Source organism: Primulina tabacum, chromosome 5 (genome assembly GCF_025594145.1).
Source record: "Primulina tabacum isolate GXHZ01 chromosome 5, ASM2559414v2, whole genome shotgun sequence".
NCBI lineage: Eukaryota > Viridiplantae > Streptophyta > Magnoliopsida > Lamiales > Gesneriaceae > Primulina > Primulina tabacum.
In genome coordinates, this window is record NC_134554.1 from 6,499,037 (window position 1) to 6,519,272 (window position 20,236).

The 20,236-nt window shown below is 35.5% G+C and overlaps 2 protein-coding genes, 2 long non-coding RNA genes and 1 pseudogene across 7 annotated transcripts; 2 read left to right on the forward strand and 3 right to left on the reverse strand.

The window, feature by feature from the left end:
* Positions 1-807: 807 nt before the first annotated feature.
* Positions 808-4,093, forward strand: LOC142545973 (calcium-dependent protein kinase 26-like; annotated as a pseudogene).
* A 139-nt stretch (positions 4,094-4,232) lies between these two features.
* On the reverse strand, positions 4,233-8,113 carry LOC142545974 (fasciclin-like arabinogalactan protein 17). 4 transcript variants are annotated; one of them, XR_012820402.1, is made up of 3 exons: positions 6,627-8,113; positions 4,748-4,864; positions 4,233-4,483 (listed from the first exon to the last, which is right to left on the reverse strand). XR_012820402.1 is itself a non-coding variant. In XM_075653437.1 (2 exons), the coding sequence occupies exons 1-2, from the start codon at positions 7,945-7,947 to the stop codon at positions 4,818-4,820; spliced, it is 1,368 nt and encodes a 455-aa protein (XP_075509552.1). In that variant the 5' UTR covers positions 7,948-8,113; the 3' UTR covers positions 4,499-4,817. The 4 variants fall into 4 exon arrangements, 1 of the variants encoding a protein (XP_075509552.1); XR_012820400.1 differs by lacking the exon at positions 4,233-4,483 and adding an exon at positions 4,500-4,671; XR_012820401.1 differs by lacking the exon at positions 4,233-4,483 and adding an exon at positions 4,503-4,659.
* Positions 8,114-10,272: 2,159 nt separating this feature from the next.
* Positions 10,273-15,582, reverse strand: LOC142545975 (E3 ubiquitin-protein ligase RHF2A-like). Its single transcript, XM_075653439.1, has 9 exons — positions 15,367-15,582; positions 14,687-14,827; positions 14,553-14,599; positions 12,882-12,944; positions 12,669-12,780; positions 12,194-12,576; positions 11,968-12,072; positions 11,476-11,830; positions 10,273-10,565 (listed from the first exon to the last, which is right to left on the reverse strand). Exons 1-8 carry the CDS (start codon positions 15,370-15,372, stop codon positions 11,530-11,532), a joined length of 1,158 nt encoding a protein of 385 aa, XP_075509554.1. The 5' UTR covers positions 15,373-15,582; the 3' UTR covers positions 10,273-10,565; positions 11,476-11,529.
* Positions 12,951-14,210, forward strand: LOC142545976 (uncharacterized). Its single transcript, XR_012820403.1, has 2 exons — positions 12,951-13,590; positions 13,671-14,210. It is a non-coding gene; the product is annotated as an uncharacterized LOC142545976 (long non-coding RNA).
* Positions 15,583-18,583: 3,001 nt separating the features above from the next.
* Positions 18,584-19,692, reverse strand: LOC142544667 (uncharacterized). Its single transcript, XR_012820076.1, has 2 exons — positions 19,476-19,692; positions 18,584-19,365 (listed from the first exon to the last, which is right to left on the reverse strand). It is a non-coding gene; the product is annotated as an uncharacterized LOC142544667 (long non-coding RNA).
* Between the last annotated feature and the right edge of the window lie 544 nt (positions 19,693-20,236).

The following is a 20,236-nucleotide window of genomic DNA, read 5'->3' on the forward strand; positions in this document are numbered from 1 at the left end:
TATAGTGATAAATCACTCACCATGACTTATGGATTCATATTTCAAATTATTTGTAAGATATTTATAGCATACTTTCGTTATATATGATTATTCTATATTATAATCGGAGTATTTCTCATCTATGATATGATTAAATGTTAGTTTTTGAATCATCAATATCAATGTCAATTTTCTAAATCACATCATATATTAATATTAGAATAGAGAATGTAACACTCCCGATGTAGCATTGAGTAACTCCGTTGTACATATCTATATTATATGTTAACTTACAACAATTTATTAATATGCTGAAATTACACTAAATGACAATTGTTTATTATTTGGCAAGCTATTATTTCATCTGATATATCAAATATTTAGAATTTAGTGTTGAAATTGGAATTTCTCGATGTAAAACAAAAGCAAACCAACTGTTCCATCCATGATTTTTCTTAATCTTTTCATCTATTTTAATTTTTATTGAACAATTAATAATTAACACAAAATTTTATTTGACGATGTTACATGTCAGTTTTATGTGACATATATTCTATTTAGATCACTCATAAAAAGTATTATTATTTGTATCAATTATATTACGTTATATTGTAAATATGAACAATATTGATCTATCTCACGAATAAAAATACGGCACAAGGATATCGACTCAATACTTGATATTCTCGTATTATCGTTACACACTTCAGAACATTCCATTATTTTGACCGAGAAATACCCGCCTCCTATAGTCACTCACAGTTGCCACACGCGTTTACACGTCTGTATATATACAATGTGACTTGGTAAACCGAGTCTTCTCCATACGCAACAGCCGCACTATTTCCATTTACAAATCCTCGCTTTCCTTTGCTCCTTCGTTTATCATTCTCCTCTGATTGCTAAGTCATCGCTTTGATTGTCTCCTCGTATTCAACGCATGATTTTTCTTTATACACAAGTATTTCTTCTTTTCGATTATGAGGGTCGTGGAAGGTTCTTGATTCTGTACTTCTACAAAACAAAGAATTCACGTGATATAGCCCAAAGGGTCTGAATTTTTTACTCGAAGTTCTGTGTTTTCATTTTTTTTCCGGAGCTATTTGTTGTCGAATTTTCCCACTTTGAGTGTGTATTATACTATTATTTCGAAGTTAACTTTCTCTCAGTGACTGTTATTATTGTTTTGGAGTAACTTTAGCATATAAGTTGGATTTTCTTGATTTCTGGTTCGATCTGTTTCTTATTATTATGCTGAAGATTGGATTCCAGTACTAGGATTTTTTCAGGGGAGAAAAATAATGGGAAATAATTGTGTTCATGGAAAGATTGACGAGGATGGTTTCTTCTACACAGGTTTCACGTTCATTATGGTGGTCTAAATCACCAGAAATGATTGTCCTGTGCGATAACAAAGAAAAAAACCACAATTTGCCATGTTTAGAAGCGGATGAGGCTCCGAATTCTGTCAAGAATAAGCCCCCGGAATTGATCATGATTGAATTGGAGGATATCTTAGTGAAGGGAGGGAGAAAACAACCTCAGGAACTCGGAACATGGGAGGAGGAAATGATCAAGAAAGATGTCATTAAACCCGATCAAGTGATCATGATGATTGTTAAGGAAAACCAGAAGAAGGTAGATCCCTCCAAGCCTGAAAAACCGAAGAGTTTCAATGGAAGCATGAGTGTAGGTCTTCAAGTCGATTCTGTGCTCAAAACCAAGACAGGGCACTTGAAGCAGTACTACAATTTGGGTCGGGAACTTGGACATGGGCAATATGGGACGACTTTTCTTTGTGTGGAGAAGAAAACCGGTAAGGAATATGCTTGTAAATCTATTGCAAAGAGGAAGCTATTGACCATGGATGATGTCTATGATGTAAGACGAGAGATCGAGATCATGCATCATTTATCTGGTGACCCGAATGTAATTTGGATTAAAGGGGCGTACGAGGATTCTGTTGCGGTTCATTTTGTGATGGAATTGTGTGGAGGAGGCGAGCTTTTCGATAGAATTGTTAAACGGGGGCATTACTCGGAGAAAAAAGCTGCGTATCTCACTAGGACTATAGTTGGTGTTATAGAAGCTTGCCATTCTTTGGGAGTAATGCATCGAGACCTTAAACCCGAGAATTTCCTATTTGTGAATGGGGACGAGGATTCGCCTATGAAGACCATAGACTTTGGTTTGTCGGTGTTTTTTAAGCCAGGTACATTCAAAATTATCATGCATTATAAGCTTTTGGGATGGCAAAACTAGCACTTTTAGGAAGATCGAACAAAAATTCAACTTTTTTCATCCTATCGGCTATCGATTACCCTTGTTTGATCCGTGTTATTTAGCCATTTGTTTTGAATCCAACAGGGGAAATATTCACGGATGTTGTTGGGAGCCCTTACTATGTTGCACCAGAGGTGCTTGGTAAGTGTTATGGACCCGAGGCAGACGTGTGGAGTGCTGGTGTTATACTCTATATTCTTCTCTGTGGAGTGCCTCCATTTTGGGGTGGTAAGAGATATGCAAGATTCTTGTCACTTAAACATGGTATAGAGTCATCACCATCACAACAAAAACTTTAGTTGACGGTATCAGTGTAACGGTGCCTTCTTGTGTTATGTAGGCAGTCAACAAGAATAGCATGAACAATTGTTGATCCACATTACTATACTTTTTTTTTTCTGTTTTCTCATGTTTATGTTTCCATCTGACACAGAAACCGAACAAGAAACTTTCGAAGAAGTTTTACGTGGTGATATAGACTTCTCATCGGATCCTTGGCCAAAAATCTCCAATAGCGCGAAGGATCTGGTCAAGAAAATGCTTGTAAGGGATCCAAAAAGGCGATTAACGGCTCATCAAGTCCTGTGTAAGTTCGACTATGAAATCAAACACTTCCATTGATCTGTAAAACGTAAAATCCTGTAGAAATTTTATGATTGAACTGTTCTTTATCTGCAGGCCATCCTTGGGTGCAGGACAAGGGAGTGGCTCCAGATAAGCCTCTCGATTCTGCAGTTTTGAGGCGATTAACACAGTTTTCAGCCATGAACAAACTCAAGAAAATGGCTCTCAGGGTACATTTAACAACCTTAAATTAAGGGAAGTATATCATTAGAACAAAATCTTGAAACTGCTTTTTTTGTCTTTCTGTCAACAGGTGATTGCAGAAAGTATGTCTGAAGAAGAAATTGCTGGTCTGAAAGAAATGTTTAAAATGATTGACACGGATAACAGTGGATACATAACTTTTGATGAACTCGAGGCTGGATTAAAACGATTTGGAGCTAATCTTAATGAGTCCGAGATACACAATCTGATGAAAGCTGTGAGTATTGTGTTTTTTCCATGATAACTTATATCCGAGCGGTGGCAGCTACCTACAAACTAAGATTCTTACGATGATCAAGCCTAATGATGATATCATTTTCTTGGTATATTTACAGGCAGATGTAGACAACAATGGTACAATTGAGTATGGAGAATTCATAGCTGCAACATTGCATTTGAACAAGATTTACAAAGAAGATCATTTATTCGGAGCATTTTCATTTTTTGATAAAGATGGGAGTGGATATATAACACCAGATGAGCTTCAAATAGCTTGTCAGCAATTTGGGATAATGGATGCACACTTGGAAGAAATGATCCAAGAAGCTGATCAGAACAACGTAAACGCCTACACATTTTATTTAAATTTTATCGATAAAAGTTCTAGATTGTGGTAATTATACTTACAGACTTTTGTTCAATCTTGCAGGACGGGAAGATAGATTACAACGAGTTTGTGAGCATGATGCAGCAAGGGAACTCAGATTTTGATAAGAAGAGGTTTCCGAGCAGTTTTAACATCGGATTCATGGAAGCAATGCCTGTCTACTGATACGAAGACATTGTTGTTTTTATTTTTTGAGTTCTATATTCTTTTTATTCATACAAAGATCATTAACATCGTTACATCAAAACGTCAAATAATATTTGGTCGAGTAACCAGTTATTTGATCGGGTAACCAGTTGGATTTCATGCAGTCCATGCACACCAATGACCCAGCTCTATGAGAAAATATACAGAGTAACAGACCCCAATATCATATATATAGATTTTTTTGACCCACTGTGATTTCTTTCTGGTTAGTAAATGATGTGTAATTCAACTTTGCACTAAACAAGTAAATGATGACCACCATATCCTGAATCATGCATGCATGCACTTGAAATTTTAATTCAAGTGCTTTAACTGAATTAACATGGAATCACTAGAAAGATTGTAATTTAGATTAAACTGGAGTAAGAATGGTTGCGAGACCTAAAACCATGATTACATCACACAGTAGTGGCTAAAGAAACCTTTCAAATTAACTATCAAAATCGGAACCGGTAAATATGAAGTGATACATGAAAGTTTATCGTCCTTGGGGCGATTTCAAGCCAACTCCCAGCGCTTTAGATCAAGCCTGAGGCTGGTGCACGCACCAGCTTACCGGACACCAATAAGACATGTAGCCTACAAGCCATATAACCCACCATGACTACAAAATATAGACAACCCATACACGCAACACGAAAGTTCCGGTGGCAATGCTATATAAAATTATGATATTTAAAATTTTATAACAACAAAAAACTTTCCTGTGAGGTTTAAGGATAATTCAACGTTCAGGCAAGCACCTCCACCAAAAACTGCAAATTAACCTATTATATTTTCTATGTATCATTACAATCGCGCAAAGAAAATTAGAAAGAATTTTTTTTGGTTACAAGTACTCACCATATTTCTGCTTTATTGCATATTATTTCCATCTTTAAAAAAAAATGAATTTTCCCAGAAGTTCATGATTTTAAGAACAGCCACCGAGCATTGCACATGCCATTTCCAATAATTTCCCTGCAAAATAGTATAAAAATAAATTAGGACTTTAGAAAAATTATTCTAGAGAAAATTCACCAAATATGATGGATTTTCCAAGTGGAAATAGCGCAAAAATCACTTAGAGAGATTAAAATCTTATCTTCGCATACAAAAAAATAACTAGATTTATAGGAAAAAATTAATAAGATGGCAATAAGAAATCTATTTTTTCACATGGATTATCAGCATGAAATTAATATAATCAAAAGAAAAAATGTCTTAGGTGGGTTTCATTGGCACTCACTGAGAAATAACGGAAAAAATATCGTTACTTTATTAAGTGCATTAAAATTTATTACAATGTCGGGAACTATACATTAAACAGGAGCCAATATAGATACTGAATAATAAATAGAACAGCTAATAAAAAGTGTGATATTTCTTCAAGTCAATCAATTGACAGGCTGGTGAGCTTAGAATCAAGAATTAATACCAAACTAAAAAATCACATACTAAAAAAATAAATTCATTGAAGTTTACTATTAATAATTAAATCATAAACATACAAAATTAATAGATTTGAAAAGCTCGCGAACGGCCTATGAGCTATCAAACACAGCTCAAACTCAACAGCCAAACAACTCGCAGGTCGACTCGATTCGTTGTATAACCCAGGATCGCTTTTAACTAAATGATAACTAACAGCTTGGCTCCCGAATTCACTATATACAGCAGATTTAAGGGTATTTACAAATATTACACTAAGCCAAGCCGAGCCGAGCCGAGCGACGAACGTGACCAATTATTATCCAATCGGTTTTTCAGTTGACTTTTTTGTGAACACCACGGGATCGAGAGCTTCACCGACAAAACACAAAGCTTTATGTTAAATACTTATAAACTCTTTGCCTAGCCAAGGGTCGTGATCTCATAAACGTTCGATAGAAGAAAAAGGCCAAAAACAAGTTAAATATTAGTTGAAAAAAGTGAAGCTTGAATACAACAGCCTGCCTAATGAGGTCCTTAGACCTTAATCCACCTAATCTCTCCCAATTATCTAACATAATCATATAAAAATAACATACATTATTAAAGAATTCTCACCACAATTAACCCATCTTTTTCATTGAATATCAACAAGTTTGTAAAGTTATGAGTTTTACCTTAAATAAACTGAATCAAATGGTTTAATAAACTCCACTAAAACCAAGGCCGTCTTACAAGCTATAAGGTTCTTCTCCACCACCAAGTCTTTTCCCATTGTTCTCCAAGTTTCTCATATATGAAACTTGAATCTTTTAACTCGTACACCAAAAGTTATTAAAGTTCTCAATTCAGCCATCTAATAATTACACTATTTCGCTAACTCATAAAAGTCACACACATCACCTTGGCTTAAAACTTTCAGTGTTTTGATTCTTACATTAAAAAAGTAATTATATTTAGTTTTCTTTAACTACGTGTCTTTGGCTACAACTATATGAGTCGGCGGAATACCGAACAAAGCTTGTGGTTAGTGGTGACAACTTAAGTATAGAACTACAGAAGTTGAGCTAAAAATCAAGCAATGGCAGCTGTAGCGCCTAAGACTACCATTCCCCCTTGACTTGTACATATCTTTATTCTTATCCACCGACATGACGTATTCCGGCCAAATTCTTGGTACTATCAAACACTCCGGCGGTCACACCAGTTAAGTATAACAGATATTTAACATGATTCAAGGCATTCTTAACATAAATCTTTCCGAATCCCAGGTAAATTTATTTAATGATTAAGTTTATAAAAAAAAGGTCACCTCTTTTTGGTTTTGAAACAATCTTAGCAACGGGAGAAGATTTAGCAGGAGGTTTGGTTTCCTCCAGCGGAAACAGAACCCCATCAATTCCCTGAACAGAAATCCTTCCATCTGTATATATATCTGGGTCGAATAGATAAGCGGACCCTTCTCCTTGTCCGAATTTGACCGACCCATCAGCCTCCTCCGCCGCCACCTTGTGCGGGAGTCTCAAGGTGTCGTACTTCACCTTCCCGAATCTCCGCACAGCATTGTACATGCTTTCCTCCGTCTGGTATTCCGGAATCAGATGATAATACATGATTTGCTCCGGTTCTCCAGGTTCACTCAGCTGATCAGTCGTCAATTTCGCCATGGCTTCATCATTCGGAGCAAGAACTGTGAGAACGTATCCTTCCGATACCAATCTTCCCATTTCCGAAGCCAACGAGGTGAGATTCACCAAAATATCAGCCAGCTCGTTGTATCCGCCGTAAAGCAAGAGGGTCTGGATGAAGTCCTTGACCTGACTCTCGCCGTCGAAGTGGTGATGGGGTCCACCCGGGCCGGGAGCTGGCGACGGGGCCAGGGATGGGCCGGGGGCCATGGCGTCGAAAATGGGCAAGACCGGAGGCGCGCCGACAGGCACAGGCGGCGCAGGTTTCTTCAGCCTGTTTGTTCTTGGGTCAACTTCTGGCGCGCCTTCCGGATATACGGCTGCGGTGGCCCTCAAGCTCCGCCGGGCGTTGAAATCTTGTTGAACGGATTTGGGAATTAGCAATCTCTCAATGCCGTGGATGACTCCGTCGGGGCGAATAATGTCATCTGATTTAACAATCTTCGCAGTTCCCACGATTTTCTCACCATTTCTCTCCGTTAACAGAATCTTCTCATTAGTAGCATCACGGCAGAGACTAGTATGATGAACGGGCTTCTTCTTCCCCTCGACAAGCCAATTGTGGGACTGAATCCTCGCCGGAATCATATGAAACAGAAGAAGGTTTTGCAGGGACTTGAGATTCCCAGGCTCGAGCAAAAACCGCTTAAACTCAGGTTCCAAATCCCGTTCCAGGGCCTCGTTTCTCGGAGCAAAAATGGTGATATTATGGTTCGACACAGCTTCTTCAAGTGTCTGCAGCAAGAGCGCTTTCTCCACAAGCTCCGAGAGCTCAGTGTAGTGAGAATCCAAAAGGGCCACTAGAACAGAATTGGAATTTATCTGCGGAGTCGAGTTCCCGGGCTTTGCAAGTAAATTTTCGAGCAATGCAGAAGATTTAACGGCTAGAAAAGTGAAGAATGTGAGGAAAATAAGATTTGGGACGCCATAGATCAGAGAATCCATGGATGGAGAAGATTATTTTCTTGCCGGAGAATATATATTTTAGATTATTTCGTCCCTCTCTCTTGGAAGAACAGGGGAGAGAGTATCGTGTGGTGCAAGGAAATGAGTTTACTTAGCTTAGGAGAGTGGGAAATATGGTTTGTCTGGTGGAACATTATAATTTTTTTACATTTATAACTATTTATATTGTTATATTTATCTTCTATTCTTTATATTAAGATTCCATATATATATATATATATAGTCTTTATTTTATAATTTTTATCAATCACAATATTCTTTATTGATTTTCCCCTTCTTATGATAAAGTTTATTAATTTTTGTTAACTCCTACAATAAATATTCTATAACTTTAATTACTCATATTATTATTTTTATATTTAAATGTGTCAATATTCGTAGGGATGTAATCGAGCCGAGCCGAGCCAAACTCTTGAATGTTTGAGCTTGGTTCGTTTATAATCGAGCCGAGCTCGAGCTTTATTTAACGAATATATGCATGGCTCACGAGCTTATTCAAGCATTTATCGAGCCTAAACAAGCTTAATAAATATGAATTATACATTTAACTTTTCATTAAATTAATTAAAAAGTAAATTATATATTTTTAAAAAAAATATTATTCTTATTACAATTTGTAAATTTATTATAATAAATAAATTTAATAAAATTTTCTACATATTTCATAAATAATATGCAAAATCAATAAATAAATATCAAAAATATTATTTTTTCATCTAAAAGATTACTCATGAACTTTCCAACGAACATGTTCACGAGCTAACGAGCCGAATACTGTAAAGCTTGAGTTTGGTTTGTTTATCTTAACGAGCCTCATTAAACGAGCTTTTATCGAATCGAGCTTCGAATAGCTCAAGAACGGTTTGGTTCGTTTACATCCCTAAATATTCGTAATAGAAAAACGGATGACACGAATTAAGTAATATTTCTATTAAATTAATTGTAACATTTACTTTATTTTAATTTTGAGTTTATTTTCATATTTTTATCATGTGATGTTTAGTCGTTATTTATTATTTCCGGTCGTAAAATTTTACATTTTTATTGTTGATTTTTTTTGTGGAACGCATTTATATAAAATAAGTTTTTACTGGAAACTATTATAATAAATTTCAAATTATCGCCCTCCATCTTTTGGGTTTTTTCCTGTGCTGATGCCTACCCAAATACTTGAAGAATTGGAAAATGTCAAAATAATAAATATTGAAAATGTAATATAATTTTAGGTAATTTAAAATTGTTAACATGATTATTATTTTTCACCAAACATATCACTTACCCTCGATTAAAAATCATAATGTGCGTTGTGTTGGAGTCGTTCAATCGAATCGAATCGATTTGACTCGAAAAACAATTGATTTATAATCAAATTATCGAAATTCGATCCGAACTCTAACATGTTCGAACATTTTTTCAAGTTGAAGTCAATCCAAATTAATTTGTTCGATAATTTATGATTATCTCACTAGTTTTAATTTTGTATTCATTTTATATGAAATAATATATTTCTATGTTTTCGAGTATTTATCGTGGAACAATAATTTGAATAACTTGTGAATATATTTGAATATTTCGAGTTGAACTAAAACTTAAGCTCTAATTTGAACCGAATTCAAGCAAAAAAAAAAAAAAAAAAAATTATTCTAGTTTCGAATTGGGGTGGATTATATTTAATTCGAGCTTTAAAAATTCTTCATATTCGATTTGTTTACACTTATAAGTTGGACATATAATTTATATTTTTATAATCGCTTCGGTAAATGCCCGAATGATATATGAGAAATTTTGATGTTACTCTTCGGGTTACCCGGACCCTTTGGGTGAAACCCGAAGGATAGCATACGTAGATGTAATTAGAACCGACAATATCGATGAATTTGTGTGTACAGAGCAAATCTTCATATACATCCCAACTCAAATCTATTCATCAAAATTAAATACTTTCATCTAACCGCAACTTGCTAGTTTCTTATAAAACGTGGAATTTGATCTCTCGAAGGTAAGACATGAGATCATACATGTTATTTTAAACTCTCTTACTATTACAGCTCTAGAGCTAGTAATCATCTCTTGACTACCACTGATGAAAATGAGATCATAAATGTATAATTAGTAGATATTAATATTTATCATCTATCATCACCTTGATATGTAAAATAAATAATAAAAACGACGAGGCCATCAGTCGCCTTCCCATGTTCGGATCCATCCCTTGATGGAGTGAATGCAAGTGACGAGCCAGACAGATCGGCGATCGTATGGATGCGGGAGTTTTAACAGTTATTATCAAATGACTCACAACAATCAACGAGATATAAGCTAAACTAACGCCAGTTCATGGAACCACTAAATAAAAACATCCATCAAATACATCCGGGTCAAGTTCTACTTCTAATGATTCAGTTTCAGAGTCAATTTTTTTCGTAAAGATGAATAGGCGTGCACGTTCGCGAGTGTTCTTACCATGAAAATGAAAGTTGGGTCTATTTGTTCATTGATATGAAAGACGGTATAACTCCCTCTAAACTTTACTATAAGCAAAGCCGGCCAATTATCTCATCCTCATCACGTCATATTTGGAGATGGGAAACGTGTATCTGTGAAAGAATTGGCAAATGCACGAGTGTATGAGATAGCGAGATATGGAAGACAAAAAATTTAATAATAAATATAAAACTTGTTAAGAATAGAACTCCCAAGTGTTACTCGTTCAATCATTCGTAATCGCGGATCAAACTATTGAGTAGAGGCACTGGACAAAATATTCTTCTTTCCTACATGTGTATTACAAAGTAACTCCAAGGCAGATGCACAATAAGCACAAAAAGGCGACCCATAACAATAGGAGAACCCATGCCAGTGATTTTAGTAATATAATGTTTAAACACACATTCTTCATTTGTTATGAGTTTTATGAGTGGCCTACCGCTAATTTTAACCACTAAATTAACGGAAGGACCAACCCAGTCAAAATTTTAAAACATTTAGGATTAAATTGGGAACGATGAAACATTTGGGACCGAATCGGAAAAGAGGCCAGACATTTGAGACTAAACCGGGTCTATCCCTGCTTCTCATTACCAGATGTATTCATATGTCAGGCTTAAAAGAACTCAGTGGGTCTTATCCCTGTTTCTCATTACCAGATGTATTCATATGTCCGGCTTAAAAGAACTTCAACTAATGCCATGATCTGATTCTTTTCATCCTCTTAGACAAATTTTGGCATCTTAACGGTATAAAACTTTTGATCGTCTACTATTAATATTGTACTAAATTATTGTTACCAAGAGCTCTCCTACCGCAAGAAAAATGGATTATCATATCAAGTTGGATACATAAGACAACAAGAAACAACTTCATTAACAACATGAGAAAGAAACATCAATTTCAGCCTTGATGAAATACTTGCATCAATGTGCGGTCTATCAACAGATCAAATTGACCAGTAAAATAACTTGATATTGATCAAAATAGAAAATAAAGTAAAATAACTTGATAACTCACCTCCAAAGATGAAATGACGAGGAAAGATTCGCCTTCTTAATAGCATCATGAGATTTAAATTGAACTTGTTACACAAGAAGAATTTACGCCACTCGATGAAGTTTCATTGATCATATTTCTATTCACAGCGTTTCTCATTCCAGTGCCTGAAGAATCCACCACGTCATTTGCTAATGGAACATTACCAGGTCTACTGCCATCTCTTGTTTCAAGGCGCTCCATCAGGTGAGATATATTAGCAATTCCAGCACTCACCTCTTTTCTAACCTCATTACCAATCTCTGTCATGGAACCAGTTCGGGAAAACAGCTTTTCCTTCCATCCTCTAGTACTTTTGGTAATGGACTCTTTGTATCTTACACATGATCAACATAAAACAAAATTCAGAATCCACAAGTTCCCAATAATAGTTGAAACAAACTAACGAATAAGATAAAAAAAAACAGGGATCTGAAAAAATAGAACAAGATCATGTTATGCTGAAATTTATACCTTGTCGACACAGCATTGAGTCGAGATTTCCAAGAGTCTGAAAATGACAACTCTGAGGGTCCTGCTCTGTCTTGATTTGGCAAAAAAGCTTGCCTTACAGAGCTCCTAAAAATGGATCATGGAAAATCAAAGCATAGAATATTAAACAACTTTCATCCAAATACTAATTAACCAGATACATGATACTAAATAAGCAAAAATTTAAAATGCTAGAAAGTAACACCACCTATTATCACTAGGTATTCCATGGTATGTCCTAGGAATGGCCGGAGATGCAAATGCTGAAGCCAAAGCTCCATCACTTTGAAGAGGAGACGTATGTGGTGGTCCTTCATCCCGAATAGATGTTGGTGGAACATAAGTATTAGTTTCAGTGGCTGCTGTTGAATCGTATTCTGTTTCAACAGAAGCAAAGGAAGCTGAAGTCTGACCGGGAGAAGATGCATTAGGATGAGATGAAAACACTACAAACTGTGGATGAGCATGGGATGAACGAATCCTTGAGCCCTCCCTCCGAGCAATGAGGTTAGTCCTCCCCATGGCGGCAGCAGCAGCCAAATGTTGGATAATGTTGTCCTCAAGTTCTGGATCATCAACTCCCATTTGTAACTGCTTGGTAGAGAAGTCATTAAATACCAACAGAAATATAACTCCTGATATATATATGATATGTAAATGAATAATATAGTTGGACAACACACATCCTGCAGTTCAAAATCCCCCAGTGTGGGATGTTGAAATATGGTTGCATTCCTCCTTGATGAAGTAAACCTTAAATTTCTCTCCCTTTCCACTGCTTCAAGCAATTCTTGGCTGCCAAACAACAAAATAAGATGTCAGATCAAGATGCGCAAGGAAACAATTCAATAAAAAGGAACTCGACTGAAAACTGAGAATGCATGTCAGAAACAAACCTGGAAGGATCTTTCAGACTGAAGGGTTGCCAACACATTGGACAGTTAGAACTTCTTTGACACCTATTCATTATTCAAAGAGTTAATTTATTTCCACCCTAACATCCTCATGAATATGTTTATAGACACAGATTTACATTTACTAAGGCTTTTTTTGGGAGTTGGGATTCGGAAGTAAAAGAAAGGAAAGGAAATGAAGTAGATTTAAATTTTGGTTGTTTGGGAGATTTTGATGGAAGGAAGAGAAAGGAAAATGTGTTTAAGATTTAAAGGAAAAGTTTCCTTCCAAATGTGGGTCGGTGGAAGTGGAAGGAAAACTAAAAATTTCTTTCTCCGATCGAGCTACGAACAAGAGTAGGTAGGCGGCTCTTCCCTTCCCTTTATTTTCTCTCCCCACTTCCAAATTAAGCCTAAATCTCAGCCTCGTACTGCAAGCACAGAGACTAACCTCTCGCAACCAAAATGGATAAATATTTCAAAGAAATTGCTCTTGTTAAAGATCCAATTATTATTGGACTTAGATATTTAACAAGAGAAGGATCGAGATCCAAGTTAAGGAAGCTCGCAGCTAATTACAGTTCACATGCAAGGGAAGGAAGGGGGAGAATAAAATATGAGCACGGGGGAGTGATAATCATTCAGTTATTTTGATTTGAGAGTGTCATAAATAGCTTAAGCTAGGGAATTGCTAGCAAACTGCTAGGGTTTCGTACACAGAGTTTATTGACGGGAAAGTATTTTAGTTTCATTTGTAATATAAATTTGGTTCTTGATTTATGGTTGCAACAGTTTTGTACAAACAGATTTTGACGAATTGCAAGCATGGGAAACTACCAGAATAGCAGATTCGTCATCATCGACTAGGATTTTACTAAAACCTGCTTTCTTATGTCAAATTGCAAGCACTGAATCAGTTTTTAATTCAGTAAAATTTGGATAAGATGAACTTCAAGTTATAGAATAATCTATGCATGACAAATATTATCATAATTCAAAAGCTTGCCATCAACAACTAATGGACTCACTTAAATTGTTGATCAAATTTGGGAATTTCACAACTTTCTGTTCAATTTATCAATGGTACCAGTTCTTGACAATTACTGTTTACAGGTCCCACACCAAAAAAACAGCCAGGACAAGTTACCCATAATGTGCAAGCAACTATAAGGACGTTAACACAAAGCAACCGCATGGACAGAGGATCTCAAACAGATCGATTAAAGCTCACAAATAGCAGTGAAAACTAGGAAAACATTAAGCAAATCAACTACAAGTTAATCAAAGAGCAGGCATTTAGGCAGCCTAAGCTATATTGATAAAGCTCGCTCATTATGGAAGACTGCCAGTCTATTTCAAGGTTTACTCCGCTTTTGCCTCACAACCACCCACACACACTGCATGCCTTTTTAGAAGCAATGGATAACCAACGTGGTTTACTTACTAATATGTTTGTGTGTGTGTGAAAAAATTCTGCTCTTGTACATTTTTACTTCTTAGTCCCCACAATGTGGTCATTGTTTTTAACAATGGCCTCAGAGATTTACATATGATAACATACAAACACAAAAGCTAAAACTTAATCCTATAATTAGGACAAAAATGCACGCATACAATAAAATACCATAAAACCACAATCCAAATCCAACCCACAAACAAGCGGCAAATGCATACCACTCAAGAATGCATTGAAGGTGGAACTCATGCTTGCAGCTTGTCACCTGTAAGGCATGATTCAAAAACTATCATAATAAGGCTAGCATAAAATATAATCAATGGCCAAAATAAATAATCTATTGGCATTTCACCGAGGAAGGATCGCTGTCACAAAAGGCCTCAAAGCATATGCTGCAAGCATCATCACAGACCTCCTGAATCCCTCCTTCTACAAAAGCCGCTGCTGATGCCATGTGACTCCCTCCATTCTTGACCTCATCCAATTGCAAAACCTTAAAAAACAGCAGAGAAAAGAAGAAAGAACATGTTTAAAATCAATGCTAGCAAACTATAAACAAAAGGGCCATTTAATATCTTTTTCAATATGTAAATCATGAAGGGTCTTGTGCAAATAATTTGGCACGTACGATTTCTCAGTTAAGTCATAAATGTGAAAACGGCTGGAACTATCTCATCATATTATAGTTTCTGTTTTTTACCAACTTGTATTATATTATAGGTTTTAAACCCCAAATAAAATTAAAATGCTGAATTAAAATCATGAAGAAAAAAAAATCAATTCTAGCTCTGCAACAAGCGATGATGATTCCCATCCACATAAATTCGTTCGCATGATAGTAATGAAAGAAACTTTCTATGCGTGCAAAGCTATTACAAAAAACCCCACGACCCAACAACCTAAAAAATCACCAGTAATCGAAACCCACAAATCGAAACTAAAAGACCATAAATTTCAACAATCGCCCACCATTGATATGCGATTCAGATCGGAGAATTTTGATTACCATAATATCGCAAATTAAAGCCTTACCTCCATGGAAGAAGAAATATCCAGGAAAAACAATTAATGGGTCAAGAATTTGGAACCAGAGCAATCAAATCCAACAAATTCAGCGATTGATTTCCTTCTAATGCCACAAATTATGCTGAGGTTCCATTCAAAAAACCTCAGAGAGAAAATTACAGAGAATTGGGATATATATTTGCATAAAGGAAGAGAGGGATATGGGGAATAGGTCACGTTTTGGCATTATTAGATAATTATGGTCTTTTTGTAATATTAAGACATACCTTCAATTCCCATAAAAAAAAAATTACGAGTAGGATTATGGTCTTTTTGTTAATATTAAGACATACCTTCAATTCCCATAAAAAAAAATATGAGTAGGTTTTTTGTTAGACAGTCTCACTGATTTTTATAAGTAAGACGGGTCAACCTTACCGATATTTACAATAAAAGTAATATTCTTAGCATAAAAAGTAATTTTTTCATTGATGATCTAAATAAGAAATATGTCTCACAAAATACGATCTGTGAGACCGTCTCACACAAATTTTTGCCAAAAAATATATCTTTAGGTTATGTTCGGGCGAGGTTTGGATTAGACCCGAGGATTTCGTGGGATTGAAATTCATATATTTGAATTTATTTATTTTTTAAGAAATTTTCAAAATGGAATTATATGCTCCGTAAGACATGTCTTAACAGGAGTCATGTATTAATTACATGTTTTGAGAATAATTTTGCAATGAATTGTAACGTGTTGGACGATTTCCGAAATGAATTCATTAAATGCTCCGTAAGAAGTAATACTACACATTAAAAAAAAAACAGACAACTCTTTCTTCATCGAATCACGAGGCCCTCTCTTTCTTCATAGAACCACGAGGCCTAGCTTGCATGTGTTCTATTACTTCTTACGGAGCATTTAATGAATTCATTTCAAAAATCGTCGAACCACTATACATTTCATTGCAAAATTATTCTCAATCAATTCATCCAACAAATTTATAATATTTCAACATCGACTACCAGTCTACCTATGCACTCCTTAAACCATATGATCCATATAGAGCGATATGATCATTATATCAAGTACGCGACTTTGCTCGAAGAATAACTACCCAAAGATCGTTACGTGATCAAATCTACGTGTTGGAATATCAAATAAGGCTACGATATTTTGAATCATAAAAATTGGAAACATAGCAAATTTGGTATTATAAATGAGCTTAAATTGGATTTTGACTCTCTGAGTAGTAAAAAAAATGGTTCTTGGTACAATAATTTATGCGCTTTTAATCTTTCTTTCGTTGAAGTGTCGGCAACCAAAAATTTCTATTTTTCCTAAGATTGATATCTCACAACTATAATTTGGAATTCTCTGGTTTAATTAATTTATGTTGTATTTGAATTGAAATTTTTGATTTGAGGAAGTGATTTAATTTTAGTAAGAATTCGAGGATTAATGGATTGATAATTCTTTACAACTACATAATTTAGAGTATATGAATTTGAAATCATCTTGATTAAATCAAGCCAAACAACTATAAGGTGTGTTTGGATGAAATGATTTGATTTAGAATAGATTTGAAGAATTGATTTAAAATGACACTCATTTTAGGGATTTCAAATATATCATAACCACCTTTGCATTTATATAATCAAGAGCGTAATGAATTTAAAATACATTCAATATAAATCCATACAAGCAACTAAATAGATTTTAAATCCACGGATTTGGAATTCATAACTTCAAATTCATTCATCAAAGTAGAAGCACGATGTATTTCAAACAACTCGATCCAAATGAACATTTAGAAAATTTCAGGGACGCATTGTTCAATTAAATCTTGCTCATAGACGCAATTATTTTATATAAACGGCCCTCGATGTATACTTATAACCATCATATAAGATTAAACACTTGTCGATATTTAGAGTAAGCTACAAGTAGTGCTAAAATTATAGAAGATCACGTAACAATTTAAATAACATGTTTCAATAGTTTGTGTCAGGATTAACTAACATGTTATTAAATATAAAATATGCTGAATTATGAACATCAATGTATCGAGGACGTGTCACTCTAACCGAGTCCCGTCAAAATATCGTAGATTTGCGTTAGATTTTATTTTGGTGGGGTGAAATTAAATATAGGGAAAGTACAACAGTGGGGTGTCATTTCAGGTCCTTTTTGCATGTGAATGGTGGAAGTGAAATTAGATGAGAGTACAATTTAAGACGGGCCAACTCACAGTCACCGGGGACCATCGCACCATTCTGCTCCTAACCATATCTGAACCCACCTGGACTGCCACCATTTAGACCTCCCCACACTGACCCGTCAATTTCCCACACTACTACAATCTTTAATTATCAACTCAATTTCATTCCACAAAGTTTTACTTTTCTGAAAAAAAGAAAAGAAAAAAGGAAAGAGGATTGGGAGTATGATAACACATTCTACTGGCCAGGTTTTATGTTACACCGAATAAAATTCACTCGATACAGTTTTCACCGCGCAGATTGAATGGGTCTTCTTCCAAAAATATGGGTCGACGCCATGTTTTGTAGAGTTCGTGGTGTATTGCCTACCTCAGTCGGTGGAGCGTATACCATGCCATGTTCATCATTTTGATGTGATTAGATAAGAAAACTTGTAAAATATTAATTTGATGCTAGCAGATGCATACTTCAGAGGTTGCAAAGACAGATGCATACTTCAGAGGTTGCAAAGACACATTTCTCCTCTCATAATCAGCAGGATTCTCTCTGATATTGGAAACAATTTATGCTAAATTTAAAATCTCTACACTAATGTCATTTTTATCAGAATAATTTGGTAGGATTCCACGAGCGATACTTGTAAACTTGGGGTCGAAAATGTCTAGAGCAAGATGAGTAAATAAAATATGTAAAAACAGAAAATAAGGTTGGATATTTATAAAAGTTGGAGCTCTGAATGTTATCTTATGATATGTTAGTACTTGTAAAAAGAAAAGCATTTGAGTTCGTTGGTGGATTGTTTCAAAAATTTTATTGAGCAATGGGTGACATTCCTTCTCCCATGTTCGGAAAGTGTTCAGTTCTCTCTTCCATATACAGTTTTCGTTCCAATTTAGCAGAAACAAGGTAAAACGCAGTATTGTAGTTAAGGTAAAATTAGGGATATGGAGTATCAAGAGACAACCGAAAAACATACTATATCAGTCACATTAAAAACCAATCAATCGAATCATCCAAGAGCATAATTCTTGATAGCAATATTAATTACCAAATCTTTTATACATATTTAATCTTCTGTACAGCATAATAATGTCAAAGAAAAAAGAAATGTTCAAATATTAATGAGATTATTATTATTATTATTATTATTATTATTATTACATATAGATACATAAAAATAATTTCCCCAGTAAATAAAGCGGTGGTTTTTTATTTTTATTGGTGTAATGTTTCACTTCTTTGGGAAGAACTCCTCCAGAAACCAGTGCTGTAAAATTTATCACACATCTCCTTTTCCAGTTCCAGCACTTCTTTGTTATCCAATACCGATTCCAGAGCATTAACAATAGCGATGGGGCTTGATACCGGATGAATTTGTGGCTCCTTCTCATCGCAGCCGCACTTCCGCGGCGGCAGCAGCCCTTTCTTCATCAGCCTGCGGCGGCGCTTACGCCTCATGGCCTTCCGGCACAGCCCTGCCGGCACCTTGTACACAGCCAGCACGAGGAGGTTGACAATCCCGCAGGGACAGCAGCAGCACACAACGGCGCATTCCGCCGTGGTCCCGCCCGCCACCTCCGCCAGCCTTACCTTCCTCAAGCCACCCCGCGATGAGTAGTCCGAGTTTTGCAACAGCGGCTGCCGCCTGTCCACCATTGAACCCGGCTGGCGCAACACGACTTGCCTCGTCATTTCGATTTCCTCTCCCTTAATTCCGCTGTTTTTACAAATCCCAAATTCTTCCCCACGAGAACACAGCAATCAGCTTCTTAACTTCTCCGAAATCCTTCAAGATTATCCCTATATTCAAAATAACAAAAATCCCAAGAAAAAAACTCATATATTCTATTAACCAAATGAAAAGATCCATCCAATGAACAAAACATAAAGATCGAAAATGAAAAAAAAACCTGGAAATTGAATGTCAAAGTATTTCGCTACAAAAAGTGGAGAACAAGCGATGAGCCATGGTCAGAGGCAAGGTAGAATCGGCGGCGGGGATATAGAAAGAACACGGCCAATGTTGGTAGGAGGATGGGCTATTTTCCTTCTATTGTTGGATAATTTAAGGAGTCCTCAAAACACAACACTCGGATTTTTGACAAATTCAACGTCTCTGATGAACGGTTCCCCCTATTTATTTAAGCTTTCTTTTTTCCATCATTATATACAGAGAGATTTTGTTGTGCGGAGAGACCTGCTAACATATGACGATTGTAAATACAACGTGCGTGTGGATTTATTCGGGTGTATATCTAATGGTCCAAATATTTTTTCACCCAAAGCAACGCATGGACCCACATAAAAATCATATATAGCTCCATATGAACCGTTGGATCAATGGATCTATTTGTAGGTATGTAATTGTGTATAATTTGTGGATATGATGCATGTGTAAGTGTGTGTTTGCATGTATATTTATTAATATTTTGTAATTGTGTATATTTTGTGGATAAATATATTTTTGAAATAGTATTTCAAATATAATTTCATCATTTCAAATGTATTTTGTAACTTAGTTTTTAATCCTCATTATCCATATATCATTTTTTATTAATATATATATATATATATTCTGAAAATATACCGAGGATGTGGTTAGGACAATGAACATGTTTTAGACACAATAATTTTGTTTCAAATATTTCTCAATTTATTTTTTTAAATTCAT